This window comes from Corvus kubaryi, unplaced genomic scaffold (genome assembly GCF_017639235.1).
Source record: "Corvus kubaryi isolate FWS band 111438036 unplaced genomic scaffold, C.kubaryi_AGA036_p1.0 37292, whole genome shotgun sequence".
Taxonomy (NCBI): Eukaryota; Metazoa; Chordata; class Aves; order Passeriformes; family Corvidae; genus Corvus; species Corvus kubaryi.
The window spans coordinates 1818180-1839697 of NW_024581091.1; the positions used below are offsets into that span (position 1 = coordinate 1818180).

The 21518-nt window shown below is 44.7% G+C and overlaps 1 protein-coding gene across 4 annotated transcripts; it reads left to right on the plus strand.

Moving 5' to 3' along the window:
- The first annotated feature begins 3606 nt into the window (after window positions 1-3606).
- Window positions 3607-20987, plus strand: RASSF6 (Ras association domain family member 6). Of its 4 annotated transcripts, XM_042026977.1 has the most exons (12): window positions 3607-3816; window positions 7156-7227; window positions 8284-8373; window positions 12439-12517; window positions 12870-13021; window positions 14854-14945; window positions 16733-16917; window positions 17020-17121; window positions 18341-18392; window positions 18925-19043; window positions 19130-19227; window positions 19933-20987. In XM_042026977.1, the coding sequence occupies exons 3-12, from the start codon at window positions 8303-8305 to the stop codon at window positions 20006-20008; spliced, it is 1026 nt and encodes a 341-aa protein (XP_041882911.1). In that variant the 5' UTR covers window positions 3607-3816; window positions 7156-7227; window positions 8284-8302; the 3' UTR covers window positions 20009-20987. The 4 variants fall into 4 exon arrangements, with proteins under 4 accessions (XP_041882911.1, XP_041882912.1, XP_041882913.1 ...); XM_042026978.1 differs by lacking the exon at window positions 7156-7227 and having other exon boundaries at window positions 3607-3855; XM_042026979.1 differs by lacking the exon at window positions 7156-7227 and having other exon boundaries at window positions 3607-3768.
- The last annotated feature ends 531 nt before the right edge of the window (window positions 20988-21518 follow it).

Genomic DNA, 21518 nt, shown 5'->3' on the forward strand with positions numbered 1-21518 from the left:
AGAAAAGTCATTGTAAATGGGAAAAGGGAGTCAGGGGCTACAGTCACATGGCCTCAACTGGTCATTTCAGAGGAGTAACTGAGCATAAAAGGATCCTGTAAGGCATTGGTGCATTGGCATCTGTTTGTTGTGTGGGGATTGGGAGGGTCTTGATAGTGGCTGTCAAATGGGAGACCAAGGATTTTGTATCTTGAAGACAGAATAATCCAGATATATAGCATGACTTATAGAAAAAAATTTGGGGAAATGATGTTTTATGGACTTAAGAAAAGTCTACATCTGAAAACCTTGAGTGTGGCTGAGTCACAGTTTCTAAGTGCTGTGCAAGGTGGCTGGGTGTGATGAGGTGGTGATTTTACTCCTGGCTGAGCTCTAATGGGAGTGACAAGCTGTATTACTGTAGCTCTTTGGGACAGGGCAGTTCCCTCTGGTCCTGCCCTCTACGATATTTTGTAGCTGCAGGCAGTAAAAGTCCTTGTGTGCCTCTATGAAGTCCTGTAATATTAAATGGGTGACTTCATGGGTGTGGATAAGCAATGACAGCCACGAGGCATGACTAAAGGTGTTTCAGATGCTTAGGTCAGGCCTGCCCATCCAGCACTGGCCCATGAGGACAGCAACAGTGAGACCTGCAAGCTGCTTTCCATGGAGGCAAAAGGTCGGTACTTGGTAAGTTCCAGTTCTTGATGTGATATTTAAAACCATAGCCTTCAGTAACTGTGTTCCTGCCAACTTCAGCTCCGCTTCTTTTCTGTTCCTTAGAAACTCGTGGCCGTCAAACCGACCAAATGGTGTGTGTGAGGGATTATGGCCCATGACAGTGCATGAGCCTTTGTGTGCACTGCGAATTTCGTTATCTGAGCTAGTCATCTCTTACCCAGTTTCTGGGTTTCTGTGCTTATCAGTTGTGGCTCCAGAACATGTCCTGGCACACAAGTATTGCTGTTGGCACCTGGGTGTGATGACAGAAAATAATCTTGCTAAGGAGTGGGAGGCCCTTTGCAGGCTAAATGCAGGTTTTAATTTCTTCATTTGTTGCTATGATCATGCCACCCCTCTGGTAGCATTTGTAATCAGAAGGAAAGAATTGATCACTTGTGTTTTAAGTTAAATCCAGGTCTTGTCAGATGAGGCTCTCCTTTCGCATTAGAGTAGCTGGCTCAGAAAATCACAGAGGAATTTTCTGTGTTTGATGTTAATGAGCTGTCTAGAAACAGGTGTTTGCAAACAGGATTAGGGATTTTCCTTCTTGCTATAAAACAATGGAATATTTTGTGTTTATCAAAGTCCTTCCACTGAAGTGCAGCATGTGTGTGTGATGCTGCCATGGCAGCCTGCTTATTGCGATTGTCTACTACAAAAATAGAACAGGAATCTCTGTTTTTCCCGTTAGAGGTTCTCTCCTATCTTTAACAGTATGTTTGTTAATGATTTGAGGCTAGCTCGACTCCAACTTCCAATTACTTATTAACCTAAAATTACTTAGTTATTAATCATGCAAGGAGCAGAAGTGTAATACAGTCTGTAAAGACTCCAGGATCATCACATTCCCTGCCTGTTCTAAAGGAATTATCATTGCCTTTTCACTCAAGAGGTGAAATAGTATTACCAAGCTGTGACTTGTCCATAGATTTCCAGGGCATGCAAACTATGTTGATTATGAAAGATGAAAAAATAATTGTCTCAGTGCATTGATTATTTAAGTTCTATGAAAGGCATCAAAGCCTTCTGTTTCTTGGAGTTGACAGTAAAGTAGTTCCTGCTCAGTGGCCCTGAAGACCTATTTCCCCTCCCCATACCTGTTCCCAGCCTGTACTGACCAGTCCTTTCCAAGTACTCACCAGTTAATTGTGTGTGACTCAGATGAGATCAAAACTTGTCCATTGGTAGGAACAGTTCAAAGGTGAGAGAGAAAACTAGAAACAAACCAGAGCCACGTTGACCAGGCCAAGGTAAGGACCAACACACCTGGTTTTACTGGAAATGGGAATTATGGTTTTTTATTACAATGAGAGGTTTCACTGCTTTATTGTATTAATTTCTTACTGAGATATCTTTGCATGAATCTAAGTGCTTTAAGCATTGGGTTCTCAAAACTTGGTTGTAAACTTAAAAAAAAAAAAAGCCATCCCTAGAAACTTGAGGTTTTGGTTTTGTTTGCTTTTTAAGTTGAAAAGTTTGGGGTCAGGATGAAGCCTGATTTATCCTTGGGGGGATAGGGAGGGGCCAATGTCACATTTCCCCATTGTAAGCCAATAGTGTGGTCTTCAGTCATAAAAATACTTGGGTACGTCATGGTGCCCAACAACCTCACTGTGTGAGTGTCCAGCAGGGTGGCAGACTTGTCAAAAAGAGGTATTTGACATTATCTTCGGTTAGAGACTTGAAGGGGTCAGGCTGCTATTGCTCTCTGCTCCAGCTCTCTGATCCCAGAGCATCAGGCAGCGTGCTCAAATATCTGAAGCTGGGACAGGAAAAACCAAACCTCTGGTTTTACAGCAAGTGGGAAGCTGTGTGGATTTGTGCTAAACTGTCACACTTGAGATGGAGCAACTCCAGAGACTGAGCTTGGCATGAAGCTCCAAGCCCCAGCACGGAGCTTCTATGCTATTGTGAACTGAGTAAAAAAACCTTGCATGTTGCTCCCCCCCTGTTTTGAGCGATTCTCAATGTTGTAAATGCCAATTAAATCCTTGTGTCAATATTTTCAAGGTGCAAAGGCAGGAAATGCAACACAAACTCTAATCCCAAATACCAGGCTTACTGTGGCATGTTTGGCAGTGTGTCCATCTCTGGAGAGAAGTATATCCTCTGGTATATTCTCCTATACCAGAGGATAGGATGTGATCAGGAATCAAATATTTGAGTATTTGGGTCTGTTCTGCCTCTCCCTAACATCAAATTATATAAAGCAAAAGTAATTTGATATAAATCAGTGCAATAAGATGGGTATGAAGGCAAATTCAGGTTTGGCATTTTTCATGCTCTTCTCTCTGGCCCAATAAGTTCATGCTTTGGGGTTGATCTGGTGAATTAATTATTAGCTGGAAACAGATGGGCAAACAGTAGGAACTGGGAAGGTGTGTCTTGGTTCAATTCTTTTTTCTAGCTTAAGCATCTGCTTATGCAATTTACTGCTACTGCTGAGCAATTAAAGTAAGAGGCAATGCTTTCCCTCTTACAGACACAACTTTTGCCCAGTAATATTCATAAGCGTATTATACAGTTCAGCAAAAATAACTGTGTGGGGTTAAGTGATCAAGCAGTGCTGTCACAATTTGTCATAATGTTCTAAATCCATGTATCTACACTGAGGCATGATCTGATGGATTGTACCAGTTATTCCCCCAAACACTGAAGATGGGCATGTATCTGAGGGAAAGCATACTTTATCCAATGGATTAGAAAACAAAAGAGGTTAAAGCCTAACAGTGCTTTGGGCACAGGATATTTCACGGTGTGTCACCAGATGATGCCAGGGAGTCGGCAGGTTGCCTCCCCTTGTAAAGTTAGTGATTAAAGTGTTAACCGGAGCCTCCTGGAGGTGGAACCGTGACTAAGGGCGGGCTCCTGTCAGCGCTTGGAGAAAGGAAAGTGGTAGGTAAATATTCCCGACGTGCACCGAGGTGCGGGGAGTGTCCTGGGCTTCCAGCATTCCCAGTTTGTTAGGCAAAATAGTAATTAAGAGCTCTGTGGGTCCCATGCAGCAGAAGAGGTAGCTGTCCGCCAGGGCCATGCTGCCATGCCTCTTCCAGGGCTCAGGGAAAGGTATGTGAAACTCGTCCTGTGCTTCTCCTGCCCGGATCGCACGCCCGGGTAAGTGCAAAGGAAGGCTGGAGCTGTTCTGCTCGCTGTGTAAGCTGCGATGTCGGGGGAAGCAAGGTCCTTCGCAGCGACCCGGAACTCCAGTCACACTCCTCTGGAGTCATTTGGGTGCTGGAGGGAAGGAGAAATGCTTGCTCAGAAATGCTTGTTAGAAGTTCCTGAAGGGTTTGCGTGAGTCAGTTGTGATTAAACGGGCGGGTAACAGGTAGTGCTGCTCGTGCCCGCGGCCACGACCCCGCAGTGCCCTTCATTCGGTACGGGTGTGATTTAGAAGTGACATCGGTGACCTTGTGCGCTCTTTTCGGCGGCTAAAAACGGCCTGTGCCGCTCGGCTGCGAACGGAAAGTAACTCCTCTTGAAATGGGGTAACAGAGTGTTTGAAAGTAATGTGTGCGAGCGCCGCTCTAGCAATGCCTGAGGGGAGGGAGCGTGTGCATCTGCCTTGTGACTGGGAAAGTTAAGGGGCCATATTCACGTAAACCAACTTACTGCTGTTTTTGTCAAATCCCGTTCCGAGCCTGCCTGAGCAGAGGGCTTATGCTGTGATTTGTACTCAAGTAGTGCTCCTAATGCTCTGTACTGAACAGCTAATTTTTAAAATAAAGTGTGAAGAAATCTGAAAGCCCAAGAAAAAAACCAAAGCCCTTGTTTTTAGCGGGGAAAACACAATTGTTCAAAGTAAATACTTTATTTTAATTACCACCTTTTTCTATGGTGGTAGGGACATCTACCTTAAAAAAGAAACCAAAGAAAGGAACATGAAGTCCCATAACTAGAGTATGTGAGTAGTAAAATTATTCTGCTGATACTGAGTTTATCTATCTGAACAAATCTTAAATTCATCTTTATAGAAACCAATCACGATCCAAATATTTGCTAAATACCAGACACTTGTGAGTTTAGAAGATGGCTCAGCTGGATATGGTGTTGTGCCTATGGTGCAGAGCTTTGTGCTGTACAAAATATTCCATGTGTGTGTAGTTGATAGCTGAGTTAACAGCTCAGCCTTGTGGTTTCTAGAAAAGAAATGGAAGGGGTTCGCCCTATCCTGACTTCCTGTGGTTTTGGAAGGGCTTTGGGAAGCACTGGGTCAAAATACTTAGAGATCTTTGTGGAGGTTTCTGGTTTTAGTTTCTCTAGCACTGGTAGGGGCTCCCTGTAGCATACTGTGCTCTGCGGGCCCTGTCTTAATATACGGATGCACCAAAAGCACATCCAGGCTGTTACGCAAATTGAGGTGCTGCCTTGCTGCTCCTGCTTGGCTCATTTCTGGATCTCGGGTGCCCCTCTCCTTCCAGTCCTTTTCTGCAGCTGCCTTTTTTTATCCTTGTGTAAAAATCCGTGTAGCCATTTGCTCTTAACTTTTGCTTTGTCATTCCTGCACTCCACTGTCCCTGGTCGGTCCCCTTAAGCAAATGACTTAAATATCACTGCACTGAGTAAAAGGTAGCAAGTCCTCTTATCTGCCTCTGCACTGAGACTTGGACTTTTTTTTTGGGAAAAAAACCCCACATTTCAGGTAAGATATGAATCTTACAGACAAGTACAGCTCATTACCTTTGTGAGATTTGTACTGTGCACTGATGTGTTGATGCTCTTGCAGCTTTGAAATGTGCAGTGGTCTGTTTTCCCTTTGCTTTTCCTAGACTCCTCCAGTAGTTGCAGTGCACATCTAGAGATGCTCAGTTTGCAGCTGCCCCAGTTTTCATTTCTCCCTGACTTTCCCTTTGCTTTCCTTTCTGTCTTTCACTACGTATTTCAGGCTTCAGTCTTCCTCCAGGCATTAGGTTTCTACTTGATTAAGTCTCAGGCCAGCAGTTTAGTCCAGCCAAGATCCCACTTTCTGGGTGTAACCTATCTGAAAAAATTCTGCACTTCTAGTCCAGTTTAACTTAATGGTGAAGACACCTGTGTGATACCAAGTAAGTCAGGAGATGGCTTCGAATAAATGACACAGGCATATGTATGGTTGGAGTAGCTGGAAAATTAGCATGGTTTGGTTAGTTCAAACCAAAGGGAGCAATGGAAATGCATTTCACTTCTGTTTGCTTCCTCAAAAGGACTACAGGGAAGTGACATGGAAAGCAGCAAGATAGCAGGAGGTGATGGAAAATCTAACAGCTTTGTAGATTTAAGGAGCGGCCGTGCAAATATCCTGACATCTGTTGTGTCAGGTAATAGTGCTGGGGAAGTCACTGGATGGTGGCAACCCACAGGTTTAGGGCTTGGCTAAAAATAGGGGCTGTGAGAGGTGTGCAGCCAGGATGTGCCTGTGGGAAGAGTCCAGGGAGAAGAGGTTCATCTCTGGAGTGAGCTGGTGGTGTGGAAGTGTTTGGTACAAGGCTGATAAGCAGAGCAGGTCACATAACTGAGGAAGGCGTAGTGAGAGCTGTGCTTCTGCGCCAGCCACAGGAGAGAAGGCTTTGTCCTGGATATTGGGGCAGTGAGGGAGAGAAAGAGAAAGGGGTTGGTGAAGAATTATCCCCATCACCACCTACTCTTCCAGTTAGCTTTATTTTCAGCATTTTAATGGCACCTGGCTGATATAAAATCTGTTCAAGGTGTTTAAGGCAAATAATTTACTAGGAGCCATCCACTGTGTAGCAAAACACAGTGTTCATCTCTTTTTTGTGTGTGTAAAGGTCACTTCTCTCCATATGCAGAGATCAGCTTTTTCTTTCAGATTAATCAATTTAAGGCCAAATTCTATAGAAAAGAGTGCAGCCACAAGCAGTGAAGTGGTGCTGGAGCTTTCCAGTGTTGCCACTCTACAGTTAATAGAGGTGCCTTGGCTATCCACTGCTCTTAACATGTTGTTTCCTGACAGGTGGGAGGAAGCTGAAGTGTATATTCAGTTTTTCAGGTGCCAAAGTGCATAAACTCCTCTGCATCTTGTAAAATTGGCTTGAAATTACACTGACGCAGGCAGCTGCTTCACTTAGAGGTCTTAAGTAAATCACATAAAATCAGATTTCAAGGTGTGGCCAGTGGTTACTGAAGTCATTTCAGAGGCAAAAACCCAGCAGTGGTGTACAGCAGTGTACTCCTCACACACAAACTCATGTCTGTACAGAAGTCCCTGGGCTTGTTTGGCTTTCAGGTATGTTTTTGTCTTGATGGATGTCGCCCAAAGGACAAAGGGAGTGCTGCTTCTTTCAGCGAGCTCCTGAGAGAGCCCTGCTAGAAACCGCAGCTGCTCAGGTAAAGCTCATTTTGGTAGTGCACTCTGGGTTTAGGGGTTGTGAAATAACTTGTTGTGTATTTTGTCGGGTGAAGATCATGGTTTTTATATGCAAAACTTCTCATTTGTCCACATATGTTGTTTTTTAGAAGCTGTTTATCTATGATTATGGAAAATTGGTGACATCTAAAAAAGCAGCTCAGTAGTGCAATACACAAGAGGTGAGATGTTTACTCTTTGCCCAGCCATGATCTGTTCAAGGTTGAATGTTTCCTAAATTGGTTTTTGGAAGGCTGCTAGTCATTGGGACTATAGACAACTGACTGCTTTGCAGATATCTTTGACCAGGCCCTGTCCAATGCAGTCTGAAATCAGATTCAAGTCAATCCTCTGGCATAAGGGACAATGGACATTGAGTGCTGTCAGCCAAATTCCTTTGCCTTCATGCCCAAATAAAAGAAATGGAAGTGGAATGATCAGCTTCCCGGGCAGTCTTTGGAGATGTTACTGCTTGTCATGGGATTCTTTGAGGGTTTTTTCGCCGCCGTGTGTGATGCCACTTGTTCAGTTAACTCTCCTCAGTCTGCCTTTTATTCTAGTACCTGAGGGTGAAGGAAAGAGCCTAGACTACATAATTAAGCTTGCTGAGGAGTGCGCTGTTGGAGTCTTGTGGGTCTGGCTCATTGCCTGCATAATAGGCTCAAATCCCAGTGTGGAAATCTGTGAATTGTATTGCTACGTCCCTGAAATTACAGTCTTGTTCTCTCTTAGCTATTCCACCTGCTTTCTTGGGGTGCTGCAGGACACTGCTAATCATCAACACTCCTTCCCTTGCCTGGTTTTAGGAATCTAGATGAGGGTGGTTCGCTGAGTCACGGTGTGTTCCAGTGACCCGGGGTAATGCTCTATCCATAGTGGACAAAGGGATCCTGACCAGTACATGGGCTGCTGTCTCAGACTGCTAACAACTCAAGCATAATCCTGGAGTTGAAGTAGTCCTAAAACTGCTTGAGAAAGTCCTGGTAGATGTAGTACTTGGGATTTAAGGTACTGTTATATACTGGATGGGAGTGGCTTACAGCTTTTTTTATTAGGAGTGGGAAATATTTGGGTATTAAGGCCAAGTATGAAGTAGTCAAAATATGGTGTAGTGAGCCATCAGCTTGAGTGTCCCAGCCTGTTTCACTTGGCCAGCTAAAGCTTTGTTGCTTGATTACTATTCCATCTTTTGTAGTAACAGCAGTGGATATATTCACTTTCTTTAACTTTTTGTTTAGATTCATCTCTTCTGAGTAAATGAAGAAAGTGACTATGAAGGCGCAGCATCTGCCTTCTGTTTTCATCAATGAAGAGAAGTTCATAACCAGGTAAATTATTAAAAACCTAAATATTTAATGACTTTTCTGCTTTCTTTCAAATTATTCCACATTTATTCCTTGACAGGGGATCCCGTAGAGAACTGGGCCTGTAGCAGCAGCAATCCCTACCACTTACTTTAACCTGTTTCCAGAAAAGAGTTGGCCTCTACATGGAATTAAAAGAACAGAGCATTAAACCTTTGGACCTGTGGTTTTTGTTCATTAAGGAGAACAGCCCATCTAGAGGATTCTGAAATAAAATTACAAGTTAGGGAAGAAGACCTTCCTGTCTTGGAAATCTGTTGGAATTGGCCATAAGTTCCAGAGTTGAGCTCTGCCTGTCTGCATCCTGGGGTTTGGCAGCCCCGGATTGCAGGGAATCTGTGCAGAAAGACCTTTGGGCTGCCAGTTCTCTGCTGTGGTCAGAGGAAGTGTCTCTTTCACCTACTTGTAAAAAAGCTTGGAATTGCACTCTAACTGCAGTTTGTAGGATGCTTTTCACAGTTCAGTCTTCCTGGGAGGAATTTTTCCTACTGCTGCCCCAAACTCTGAGCCACCTGGCATTTAGCTCCGTCCCCTTTCTTGCAGGATTATTTTTCCCCTGTTGGCAAGAGCACAGGAGCTGGAAGAAGGGCCTCTCTTCTCTCTTCATTTCCATCGCTCTTGGTCTTCCCATGGGAAAGAAACTACCTGTAGAGTCAACCAGGGAGGGGGTACTGGAATTTCTCATGCTGCAGTAGAGATTTGTTCCTGAATCCTGATACTTTGCTGTGTGGCCTGAGCAATGCTGTTTTCTCCCTTTTCAAGGAAGGGTGTCAGGGCTTTGCCCAGAGCACACAGGCAGTAGATGCATCACCCCCTTTCTCTTCAAGAGTTGTTCCCTTTACACCGCTGCTAATTTGGAGCTCAGTGCTTTTGTGTTGGAAGTAATTAATGTGTGTGAACTTGGCATGTATTTCTTGGTTTGGAAATGTACCAAGTGAACCAGTGTCTCTGGGGTTTTATTCCCCTATGTATTTGCCTGTTCGTGTGGTGAAATGTGGATCCTGGTTGAGACCTTTCTGCATGACAGCCATGGTTTAAACTTTCTTTGCCTTGCATAAAGAGAAATAAGTGTTTCAAGAACCACGGACATTCCATATGCACTCAGGCTTGCTTCCAATGCAATTTCCAGACTATCAGCCCTCATCTATTCCTTGAATCTGCTGTTAGACTACTTCTCTTCCAGTTCTATCCTGCGAATCTTGCTGATGGGGCAAGCTTGCTGTTTGGGAATTGCACAATGGCTGGATCAAAAGGCTGACCAAAGCATGTGGGATGATTTGGCTGGCTGAACTGCTGCGTCTCCAGCATAACTGCCATAAATATTCACGGATTGTGTGTAGGGCTTGGGAGAGGAGAGGGCACAGGTGAGCTCTCCTGTGCTAGTGTTTCCAGAGAGCAGTCTGGGCTCTGTTGTGGTTTACCACTGGGGCACCTGACCTTGCAGTTCCTTTGTGTCCTGCTTTTGCTACTGAAGAAAGTGGTGAATCTGCAGTGCATACTATGTTTTTGGGGTGAGTTGTTCTGCCAGTTAGTTGGCTTTGGTTTCCATTAATGGCTGCGTTTGGATGTTGCCACAAAGCTGCTGTGAAAATAGACTTGCAACACAACAGCTGCTGATTTTCCAGCCGCCAAACTCAGCGGAGATGGCATCTGTCTCTAGGTTAGGGCAGCAGGAAAATGTGTTACAGTAAGACTCCTCCTGGAACTAGGCTGCTGCACGTATTCCCTTCTGGGGCAAAAAGAAGGAAAATGGTTTTTTCTCTTATGTCTCCACTACGCAAGGACAAACAAGTCAGAATGAGCTGCTGTTAAATCTCTCCCTCAGGGCTTTTCTAATTGTTTGCGTGGTTTGTCACTGTTGGTTGCACTAATGCAAGGCTGAAACCTGAAAGATTTACTTATGAAAACTTCTGAGGAAGGCAATGGCAAGTTTTTTTAGACAAGGCAAGAACTGTTGTGAAAATCTTGAGAGCTTTCTCTGAGAAACAGAATCTGCTTCAGAGATGACCCTTACCAGACCACTTACTGCTGTTAGTTATGATTTTATTTGCCTTTGCAGACAACATGGACTAAGAGTAATAGGTGGGCCTCAGAGTGTGACCCAAGTCCTTACATATTCCTAATCCATCTTCAGGGAGCTCACCTTCCCAACTTCCTACTTGGAAAAAACTTGTGAAGTAACAGCTGTCAGTAAAATGGTTGCCAAAGGCTGTGAAGTAGAAAGAGACTTGAGTCTGAAGCACCTCTCGAGCAGGATCAGCAGGTCTGTCACAACATCTGTCAGACAGAACTGCCTATCTCCTACTTGCCTATTAATCATGAATTGCATCTGGAGCTTGCCTGTGTACGAGGCCAAGACGTGCTTCATCTTGCCTACCAGTAGCCAGCATGATCAGAAATGGGCTTGTATCTGATTCATATCCAAGTCTATTTGCACTCCTTTTTGGTGGGATGACCTGAATACAGTCCCTCACAGTTCATGAGACACAAAGAACCTGTAATGAGCTATTTCAACGCAATGGAAAGAAGGGGTTTTGCCACCAGTATTCTGAGGATTTAAGACCAAAGTGAGTTGAAGTAAATGTTGAAAATCCTTGTTTGGAGTCCAGTTGATAAAGCTAGTTAAAAAATATTTTTGTGTGTGGAATTGCAGTAATGTAAAGTAAATAATTTACATTTACAGAGAAGTAGCAGGGAATGCAACGAACTTTGAGTTTACTGGTGCAGCCCTTGTCCTCATGTTACCCGCTAGGTAAAAGCCCAGTTGATCTTTTCCCTTCTCACCATGGGAAAAGGCTCACTAAGCAACAGGACACTGTCTTGTTTATTAAGTGGAGAGGGGAGGGATAAGTATGCCAGGGAAAGCTTTCCACGTTCATGCTCTGCATGGCCCTCTGCCCCAAGCACAGCATGGACATGTTACCTGTCCTCCTGGCTGTCCCTGGTTCCCTCTCTGGTGTCTGGGCAGCTGGGCCCAGGGGAAGGCCATGTTCCTAGGGCCTGTCGCCATGTTGGGCTGTCAGTTCCTCTGGGGCACTTCTTTGTTTAAAATTGGTGGAGGAGTTGTAATAGTGTTTCTGATGGTACAGGGGTTCTGAATAGCTTCAGCAACTCTCTCAGGAACGTGTGGTGCAGAGCTTGTAGGCACTGTGTATTCTCTCTGTGGGCCTGCTGTTCAAGAGCTCACACAAACATGGAAATAATGGGCGCTATTTGGAAACAAACTTGGTGTCTTCACACGTGATGGCAAGGCAGGACATTAAACCAATGTAATCATTAGTCCATAAGGAAGAATTTGTACACTTCCATGGAGTTGTTCCCCATGGTTAATTACCTCTGCTGGTGGGAATTGCTTGCTTGAATTACAGTCTGAGTCATCTTTAAGTGGTGTGGTGAAGAGTGTTCCATTCTTGATGACCTTGAAATACATTTCAGTTAATTCTGTCATTGTTCGGCCCTCCTTAGCCTGAGCTGCAGCTGGTTTTTTGTCTCCATGGCTCCTTGCTTCTTGGCAGAGGTTCTCTTCATCTCCTTCCTTTCTCCTCTCAGCAAAGAGTTGGTGCAAAGCTGTTTGGTTTCAAGCAGAGGGTAATAGGAATGTTAGACATACTGTAGATGTTTGGAAATAAGAAGAGTATCTGAAGCAATATTGAAAGCGAACGGAAGCCATCATGCAGAGAAAATAAAGTGTAGCCTAGTTAAAAGTAACCTGCAATATTGGTGCATGGGGATATTGTTCTGTTTGCTTCCTCCTCATGACTGCTGCAGAGGTGCAAAGTACAAGCTATTCTGGGGCAATATTATAAAGGTCATGTGAGACTGACTAATTAATTTCCTCTGGGTTTTTGAAGAAGCAACTTATGAGCAACCCTGTAGTTTGACAAAACTTTACTCTCAGGAAATGATATCTTGGTCATTAATAAACCTATAGAAGGATGCAGTGGGTAGCACAGGTAGCACCCTGCCACATACCACCTGCATTTTACAGAGATGTAAAAAATTATTTTTTCATTGTGATCTTCATTCTAGAGAGCAGCTCAGTTCTCTTCTGAAGAATTACAACTCTTACTATTCAGATCAAGAGAATCTGCAACTGACATATAATCAGGTAAGGATTTAGGGGAGAGAAACTTCACTAATCTGGACATACCAAATTAGTGCTCTCTTCTCCTCACAGCACTGGACTGCAGCACTTGCTGTGGTGGTTTTATAGCATGACATGTTCCATCTAATATTATAAACCAGAACTGGTTTCCTGAACTGAACAGGTCAGCTGCAACTTTGGCTGGTTTGGAAATAGCTCAAAACTGAGGTTACATGTTCTCCAAGTAATCTGTTCCAGGGCTGTGTCAGCCTGGATTTCACTGTATTCCTGTTACTTTGAGGGGAAATCAATTAATTAGTTGATTATTTTTACTCAGTTATTATGCAGCGCTCACTATTTCGCTGTTTTTCTCCAGCGAGAAGGAAGCACACCATTCATTGAAGGGATCCTCTCGATATTTTGGGGAGTGCGGCATCCTATCCGATTAAAAATTCAGGATGAGAAGCAGATACCCTCTTTTGTAACCCTGAAATCAACAGAGAACGTGGGTTTGTTCCCTAGTAAAAGGTAATGTATGAACTTCTCTAAGGAAGCTAGCATTACAAGATAGCTCATGTTGGGGCTTCAAGGGATATGGCTGGCTGCACTGGATATCCCAGATTCCCCAAAGGCCATGGTGGTTGCTGTACAGCAGAGCCTTTCAACAGCTTCTTCTGGGCAGAAAGGTGTGTGTTTGTAGCAACTGTGTTTGGCCTTCAGGCTGAGGAGCTGGAGGAGGCTGCTCTTTGTCATGGGAACTGACTATTCCTGTACAAGGACTGGGAAATGGATGTATATAAAAATATAGGAAAAGACCAAAAAAAAACCCTACATTTCCATGTACTGGAATATGTACCATATATACCATACCTGATACTGGAAGCCCCTGAAAGGCCTTATGTTGGTGCACACACTAGAGCATGAAGCCAAAATCTGGTAGGTAAGTGCTGAGAGACTGTGTGTCCCATCTTACATTCCCAGGTATGTCAGGTGTGGAACCATTGCTGCTCAGGTGAAGTGCAAGCCAGGGAATGAGTACTGGCTTTGTCTGTGTAAAATTTAGTGTAAAACCCCCTTAAAATGCCCACAGACTAGCTGTTCCAGCTGCTGCCAATGACATTTTATATCCCAGTGTGTTGTGCTCAGCTAATACAGGTACTCAGTGTACTTTGTTTTGAACGCTGTTTCCCCTGCCTTGGTGGGTGAATTTGATGAGCTGAATCTCTTTGAGTCTTGTAATACAGAGGCAGAGCCAATATTCACCCTGAATGACTCCCTGATAAATTGTGTATTGTGGAGTTTATTTTCCTAATTACTTATTGTCTCAGATTGCATGTGGGAGGGACATGTTGGAACTGGGGATGTAATTCTGCCATCTTTGCAGCTGTGGAGTTCCAGTAAAGTCTTCTTCCCCATCTCTGGCTGTTGAAATTGAGGGATGAAATTTGACAGGAGTAACTAGGAAAGAACCTGAGTTTCAGGCAAATCTGGCTCTCTGTTTACCTTGACCAGGTCTGCTGGTGTGGGATGCATGTGGCCTGCAAGGCAGTTCTTAAAAAACTTGTAACTGGTGGAAATCTGTATCCTAAAGTAAACATTAACTCATGATCCCAGAAATGTGGGGCTGCCCCAACATGCCTTAAGGTATGCAGAGCAGCTTGGCTGTCTGATCTTAAATGAACTTGGTAAATGTGTGGAATACAACCAAGATCTTGTTTGGCATGTAAATTGGGGGTAGCTGAATATTTTTGGGAAAAAATATATTTATATATATACACACATGAAATTTATTTTTAATATTGCCCTACAAATTGGTTTGTTCTCAGTCAGAGCAGTAACTGGCTGAAGACTTCCTGCTGAAGAGTTTAGGCAATGAATTATGGAAATATTGACGTGAATATAGTTTTTCTGACAGGCTGGCTGGAACTTCCTGCTCTCATACACAGCTGGTTTGAACAGCACGAGGGGCTGTGTATAATTTAACCTGTATAACAGACCTGCATTCTGTGACTATTTAAACAGCAATATGTGTGTTTTGTGTGCCTGCCTGGTAGTCTCTGTGTGATTAATCCAGGGTGGTGCTGTGAAATAGATCAGGAATTACTGCAAGTTGGTTGTTATGTCCTGGTTGATGTTCAACAGGTTCTAAATTGGATGTGTTACATTTGGGATCCCTGGTCATACTTTAATATCACGTTTTAGTACCTGATTTTATGATGACTTAAACTAAAATTACCATGCTGAAGTATGTAACTTGAGCGGGGATAGGAGTGTATTACATGAACCCTGGCCACAGAATGAACTGAAATCACTGAGTTAATGAGGAGCAGTCAATGATAACTACATGTTTGGTCTTTCAGGGGAATGACTCGCTGGGGAGAATTTGATGACCTCCATCATATTAGCGGGGAGACACTCAAGTCTACTGAGGAACAGCCAGACCTTGAGCAAAGTTAGTGTGGGTGCTCTCATGTTAACAAAAATGTCTGTGTTCTGTGAGGGTGCAAAAGGAATCTCATACATCAGGCCTTCCTGTAGTGGTTTGGTCCAAAATACTCATTACTGTTTATCTGCTGTGAGATAAGAATTAGGAGAAATGCAAAACAGGCACCAAACTTGAAAGAATATAAAGAAGTTTATTAACAGACCTAAAAGAAGAAGGAAAAAAAAATTATACCACCTTCAGAACTCTCCTCCTCCCCCCACCTTCCTCCCTTCTCCCACTGACATTGTAAAAAGACAACCCTTAAGATGTTCAGTCTGTTTACCACTTCTATAATAACCTTGTTCAGTCCATTTAGAAAGAGAAGTCTCTTCTTGCTCATGCTATGAAAACATTATCACAACGAGACAGCCGCCCACTTCCAAATATCGTTCAGTCCATTTAGGAAGAGGAGTCTCTCTGCCTGCGTGTGAGTCCTTTCCCCCGACTTGCAGCTTTTCCCGCAACTGCTTTCGAGGGTCCACTCTTGAAGTTTTTTGGGGTACAATTTTAAGGTTGAGCCGTTCAGAAACAAAAACAGAGGCCCTTCTCCTTCCCTGGGAGCAAAGGGTCTTCATCATCTTCATCTTTAGGACTATCTCTGGGAGCATCTCTAGGAGCTGAGGTTTTCTCCTTTCCCATTTGGAGCAAAAGTCCTCATCTGGTTCATCTCTACGGACTGAGGTTTTCTCCTTTCCCGTTTGGAGCAAAAGTCCTCATCTGGTTCATCTCTCCCTGTCCAAACTTCTCATGAAATTACAGCTGCGTCAGCATCTGCCTATCTCAGCGCAGGTGCTTTTGCTCACGAGTTGAACACTCCACCCCCCATATCTTCATGAAATTACAACAGGATACTCTGATATATCATAGCTTCACAAGAGAATTTCAGCTTTAAGCATCTCCTCTCTCTCTTCCCTCAGGTTTTCAGCTCTTCACAGCAGTAAAAGGGTTAATCTCACCTCGGCCTTGCAGCTTTGCAGCTGGAATGTTGAATTTCTCTTATTGCAGTGGAGAGGGGGGAGAGCCGAGCCGCTCCGGCTGCCCACGGCAAGGCAGTGGGGGGGGTTCCATGGCTGGAACAGGTCCATGGCTTCAGGATGGCCGTGGCCCGGCCCGGCCTGGCCCAGGCAGGGCCTGGCCGGGCCCGCTGGCCCCCACACGGGGCCCGCAGCCACCTGTGCCAGCGCCGGAAACGAGAGAGAGCTTGGAGGGGGAGTTTGCCTATTCTTAAATGTGGATCACAGAGGTGATCACAACTTTAAGTGGCTTAGAGAATTGTCCATATTCAAACTGGCCAGCTGATAGGTTCTATCAGTTCCCAGAGGAAACTGTAAGCACCCCTTAGCAAGGACGTCCCTTCCGGGACTATGCTTGCTAACCTATGACACTTCCCTACCAGCAAAGGGAAATCTCTTTCTTCTGTGTCATGTACTGCAAGCTGGCTAAACACCGGCCTAGGGCTGGTTAGAGCCAACATTGCTGTGCAGGTGACTTGGTGAACAGCCAGTGGGAATGAGCTGTGCTTTTATCCAAGAGATCATTCTCAAGGGAACAAAATAGCAAACTGCAACCACTGCAATCAACCTATTCTTCATCGTATGCCTATGCCTTGTTCCTTTCCTGCTTCACACCTCACCCCCGCCCCCCAAATAAATAAAGAATGAAGCCCTTCACCAAGAGCCTCCATCCTCTGGGGGTGCTGGCAGGGAGTGGTGAGCAGCTGCACATGATGCTGATGTGGTTTTAATTCTGTCCAGGTTATCCATGTTATGAAAGTCACACGCTGAAGTCCAGGAGTGAGCAGGAGCTTGACTGTGCCACCCTGCCCTGGACCAGCAGTGATGCCACAGCTGTGCGGAAGAGGACCAAGCTCCCTGCGATAACCAGGACAGGAGTAGAAACTCACAGGTTCTCAATCAATGGCCACTTCTACAATCACGAGGTAAGAATTTTTAGGCTTGGCTTTGTCACCTGAGGGACGGGAACCCTCTCCAGTGAGTTTTGCCTCATGCTCACACCCTTGTGCGCTTGTTCTTGTTCCCAGACATCAGTTTTCACTCCGGCTTTTGGATCAGAAACCAAAATAAGAATCAATAGCCAGATGAGAACCAGACAAGTGGTAGAACAGTTGCTTCGTAAATTTAAGGTAAGTCTGCTGGCAGGAGGAAGTGTGGCCATGTTCTGGAAATGTTCGTTCCGCTGTGCACTGCAGCACTGCGGGAAAGATGGGGAGTAACTGGGCAAGGATAGTGTGTGGAGTGGAGTGGAGAAAACCCGACATGGGCGATTTTAAATGCATGGGTTGGGTTTATTTTACCTATGTTCCATGGCTCTCAGAGGCCAGAAAAGTTACACTGGGTGCGTGGTGTGCGGCGAGCGGAGAACTGCAGAGCGCTTCTCTCAGCTCCCGCTCAGGAGCGCGAGCGCTGCCGCGCTTCCAGCGCTCCCACGGCAGGCAAAGGCTGCTTCATTGTCCCTGGCCGTGCTGCCCTCCCGCGGACAGCCCCAGGAACTGCGGCTTGCGTAAAACCACCGCGAACTAGAACGAGTGTCTGGGACATGTTTCCTCTTAGAGCCAGGCATACGGAAAGATGCAGAAAGTTAGAGTTAAAAATACTGCTCAAGGTCAGTGCCATACTGTCTGAAACTACTTTTTTTTTTCCCTTGGAATCTCCTTGGAACCATCTCCTGCCACCAACATTATATGTGGTCACAAGTAGCTTTGCCCTTACTGCTGTATATTTCTCAAATATGTTGATATTGCATGGCTGCTTAGTGTATAATTTATACGTTAATGGTCTTAAACTTCCCATTTAACTTGCCTAGAGACTTCACTGTTGCAGAATTACTTCCTGTAGTTAGTAAGACTTGGGAGTGTCTTGGAAGGAAAACTTAACTTCTAGGAGTAATAAGGAATGGAATTACAGAGCAGGGTGTAAAGTTGTAGGGAATAAGTTGCAAAGTAAGTGTTCAAAAGTCTGCTGTTTTCTGAACATGGCTCAGGCACGAGGGTAGGTCACAGGGGTTTCCCCCAATGGCAACATGAATAGCAGATCTGCATGTGATGGGAGAAGTAAGCTATATGAAGTAGTTAAGGATGCTGCCGGGAAACCAGGCAGGAAAGATCTGGGGTTACAGTGTATTACTGGTTTGGGCAGAGTGGGAACGTAAGGGTTAGGGCTGGCACAGGGACAGTGAACATGGCAGCACAGCTCAGATCCAGTATCTTTTAACTTTTCTACAGACGGGATCTCTGTAACAGACTTTGATCCAAATCCCTGAGCTGAGACACACAGGGAAAATGTGCTGAGAGGGAAATGCTGGGGAGGTCTGTGAGTCTGAATGGACTTTCTGTTGTTTCACAGATAGAAAACAGCCCCCATGAATTTGCACTTTACGTTATCCATGCATCCGGAGGTAAGCCAGCCACTGCTGCCTGATCACTTCATCTCTGATCATCCTCTATGTGTGTGTGGAATGTGTCCCTTGGAGTCACAGGACTCATCCCAGGCCTTTGTCCTCGTGTGGGCTCTGTGTGTGTGGTGTGGCATTTTGCCTTCTCCAGGGACCCTTCAGAGATGTCTCCTCTGGAGAGGAAAAGCGGAATAATTGTGTTGTGAGCCCTTTCAGCTGACAGCTTTGGATTGCATATGCTGAGTTCAAAGTACTTATTGTTCAGTGGAGGAAGGTTACTTCCATAGCAGTTTACTCTTGCTTTTTCAGGAAAAGGGAGATTCGATCTTTATTAATGGGAACACCTGAGAGAATAGGAGGGAACTGAGGGGGAAGGTACCTTTAATGGGACAATATTAGGGACCTGTTAGGTATATGGTAATTGCACTTGAGTCAGTATGGGATCTGTGTCAGGAAAAAAGGCTCATGACTGCAGGAGGTAGATAGAGCCCCTGTGGGGTGTTCCATGTTTCATGACATTGCTTACAAATTCCAGAAAAGAAGCAGTTGAGAAGTGGAGATGTTCCCTTGCTGCACAGGCTGCTGCAGGGGCCTTCTGAGAATATTGCCAAGTTCTTTCTCATGGATGGAGATGTGGAGGAGATCAGCAGTGATGTACGTATATCCTCATTTCTTATAGTCCATGGAATTTTTCTCAGTGACCATAGTTAGTAGTGCCTTTCTTGTCTTCTCCCTGTTAGGTTGCTCAGTACATTTCATTTCATCTTCCCTTTTTGGAATCGATTCTGCACAGAATAAATGAAGAGGAGGAGCAGGAGATTCAACAGACAATTGCAAGGTAAACAGACATAAAATGAGGTGTGTCAGAGTCCAGGGGAATCTGTACAATTGTGGCCTGGCTCATGAGGAGAACATATGGATGTAGCAGAGTGCAAGTAGAACACTGTGATGGGAAGGCTGAAGGGATTGGAAGGGTTTATAATCCTTTCCCTATTCTGTTGATCTTAAAGATTCCAGAATGAATGCTGACTACACATAGAGTGGGGTCTTCAGAAAATTTGAACCCTCAGGGTAACTTCTGTTTATTTTGTTTGCTGTTTGCTTTCTGAGCCTTTGACTGGTCACTCAGCTTGTACTTGCTGCCGTGTGTTCCAAGGGAAAGGATAAATGCAGTACACACATGCTGCTATTTAGGTTCTGTAGCGTTTAAGCCACATCAGTGCCAGATGTCCCTTCAAAACTTGAGGTGAATGACAGGAATCCCGCTGGCAGTAGCTCAAAACACCCCACAGGTACAAGCCAGAGGGGCTCCCATATTTGTGAGCATCTGAGTCCTGAGTCCAACAGCACCGAGAGGCTGCAGCAGCCATAGATCTGTGACTGGATGATGGGCTGATAATCATGTTGAATCAAAGTGTCCGGGAAATGTTTAGAAAATAATAAACTTGCCTGTGTTGGGAAAGTTTTCATTGCCATTTGACCAGCTCATTGGAATTTGGGTTGAAAGTTTGCAGAGGTTATTTAAATGCATTCTCCCTCTCAGGTACCTAAGAGAGAAGAGCCTGATACGGCAACACCTTCGCAGTCGGACTGTTAAAAAAACAGAGACTACGGTATGATGGGATGGCCCCTCGGGAATGCCTGGGCTGCTGAAGGGCAGTCCTTGCTGCTGCTTTCTGTGGGCTGGGACTGAGGAGTGCTTCAGCCTCCGAGTGCGCAAAGCGGGGAAGTCTCTCCTCACCATTAAACAACTGCAACTGCCCCCACTCATGCAGCTCTGGGGTGCAGGCTGGAACCACCTAAGGAGATGCACTACATCCCCCAAACAACAGGTGCTGAATCTGACCCGGAACTTGGGGGAAAAAAACCCTGAAAAGCCCAAGGCTTTAAACCCTGCTGATGTGTGACCTGGTACCAAGAGGCTGGCGCAGAAAAATATTGCAATAACCACTGTGTTGATAGAAAATATGCAAATTAAGTATATAGTTATCCCTCTATTAGAGAAATACTGAATTATATTAGCAGAAAGCTTTTCAGTAGAGCCAAGTGGCAGAAGATATTTATGTATTTAAGACTGCAGGTAGAATTTTCATTTAAGTTATAAAATATCCATGCAAGATGCCTGAAATCCACTGGCTTCAGGCTGGTGGATGCTGAAACTGCCTAAGCTTTGAGCTACTGTTAGAAAAACATGACTGGAAACCCACCCACTTAGGAGCTGCGCAGCTCTTTGCAATGACAGGGAATTTATCCCTGAAATACCTAATGAACTGCAAAGTAAGAACTCTGACTAAACACACTAGACACTGTTGGGTCCTGAAAGGCATCTCAGTGGTTTTTGTAGTTGGAATAAATGGTTGTCTTCCTGCCTATGTTTTCTGTTTGAAAGGGAATTGAGAAGTGCTTAGTGAGAGGCTGCATGTCACAGCCACAGAGGGTTGGGCTCATGGCCTACCCATGGATGCAGTTTGGGTCCAGCCCAGCCCCACGCCCGGCGCAGCAGCCAACTGTCAGGTCCTGTCTGGCTGAGTTGTGTTGAATATTAGAGCTCAAATTATAGAGATGTAAATAAAATAAATCTGTGCACAGTTAACTGTCCTCCTGCAGTAATTTGTTGTTTTTACTTCATATCTGTGACTTAACCTCAGCTGCCTTTGTCTTATGCAGGTAAGAAATACTTGTGATGGAGGAAAGGAATGTGCAGAACATGCGGCCTAGAAATTATGTGGAGTAAATCAAATTGTAAAACTTTACACTGCCCAAAATCACGTTACTGGGATGTGAATTCGGAAAATAAAGGTCAAGGTGCTGATTGAAGCTCCTCAGGTTGGAGCAAGTGTGTTATATGAAAGCAGTTTATAATCCTGCCTAGGAAAAATATTAGGGGCAAGGGAGTACCGAGGGCAGAAATAAACATAATTCACAGTTCAGAGGTAGGGATTAAATGACAGTTGCCTTCCAGCTGTAAATGAAAGTTCCTTGAAGCAGCAGAGTGTGCATCCAAGTGTAAGTACTGGAATATTAAATAATTTCTTGCACAGCCCATGTGGAAAAGAGGTGTTTCCAAGCAGGTTCTCCAATCCCCTGGATATGTCCACTCTTCCCAAAATAAGCCATCTTGCCACCATC

What these genes read in the sequence shown, in the direction of transcription:
- RASSF6 (XM_042026978.1), top strand. Translation starts at nt 8,303, where the DNA reads ATGAAGAAAGTGACTATGAAGGCGCAGCATCTGCCTTCTGTTTTCATC. An exon ending in ACAGCCAGACCTTGAGCAAA is followed by an intron (nt 14,946 to 16,732) that starts GTTAGTGTGGGT and finishes AATTCTGTCCAG; the next exon opens with GTTATCCATGTTATGAAAGT. An exon ending in CGTTATCCATGCATCCGGAG is followed by an intron (nt 18,393 to 18,924) that starts GTAAGCCAGCCA and finishes TACAAATTCCAG; the next exon opens with AAAAGAAGCAGTTGAGAAGT.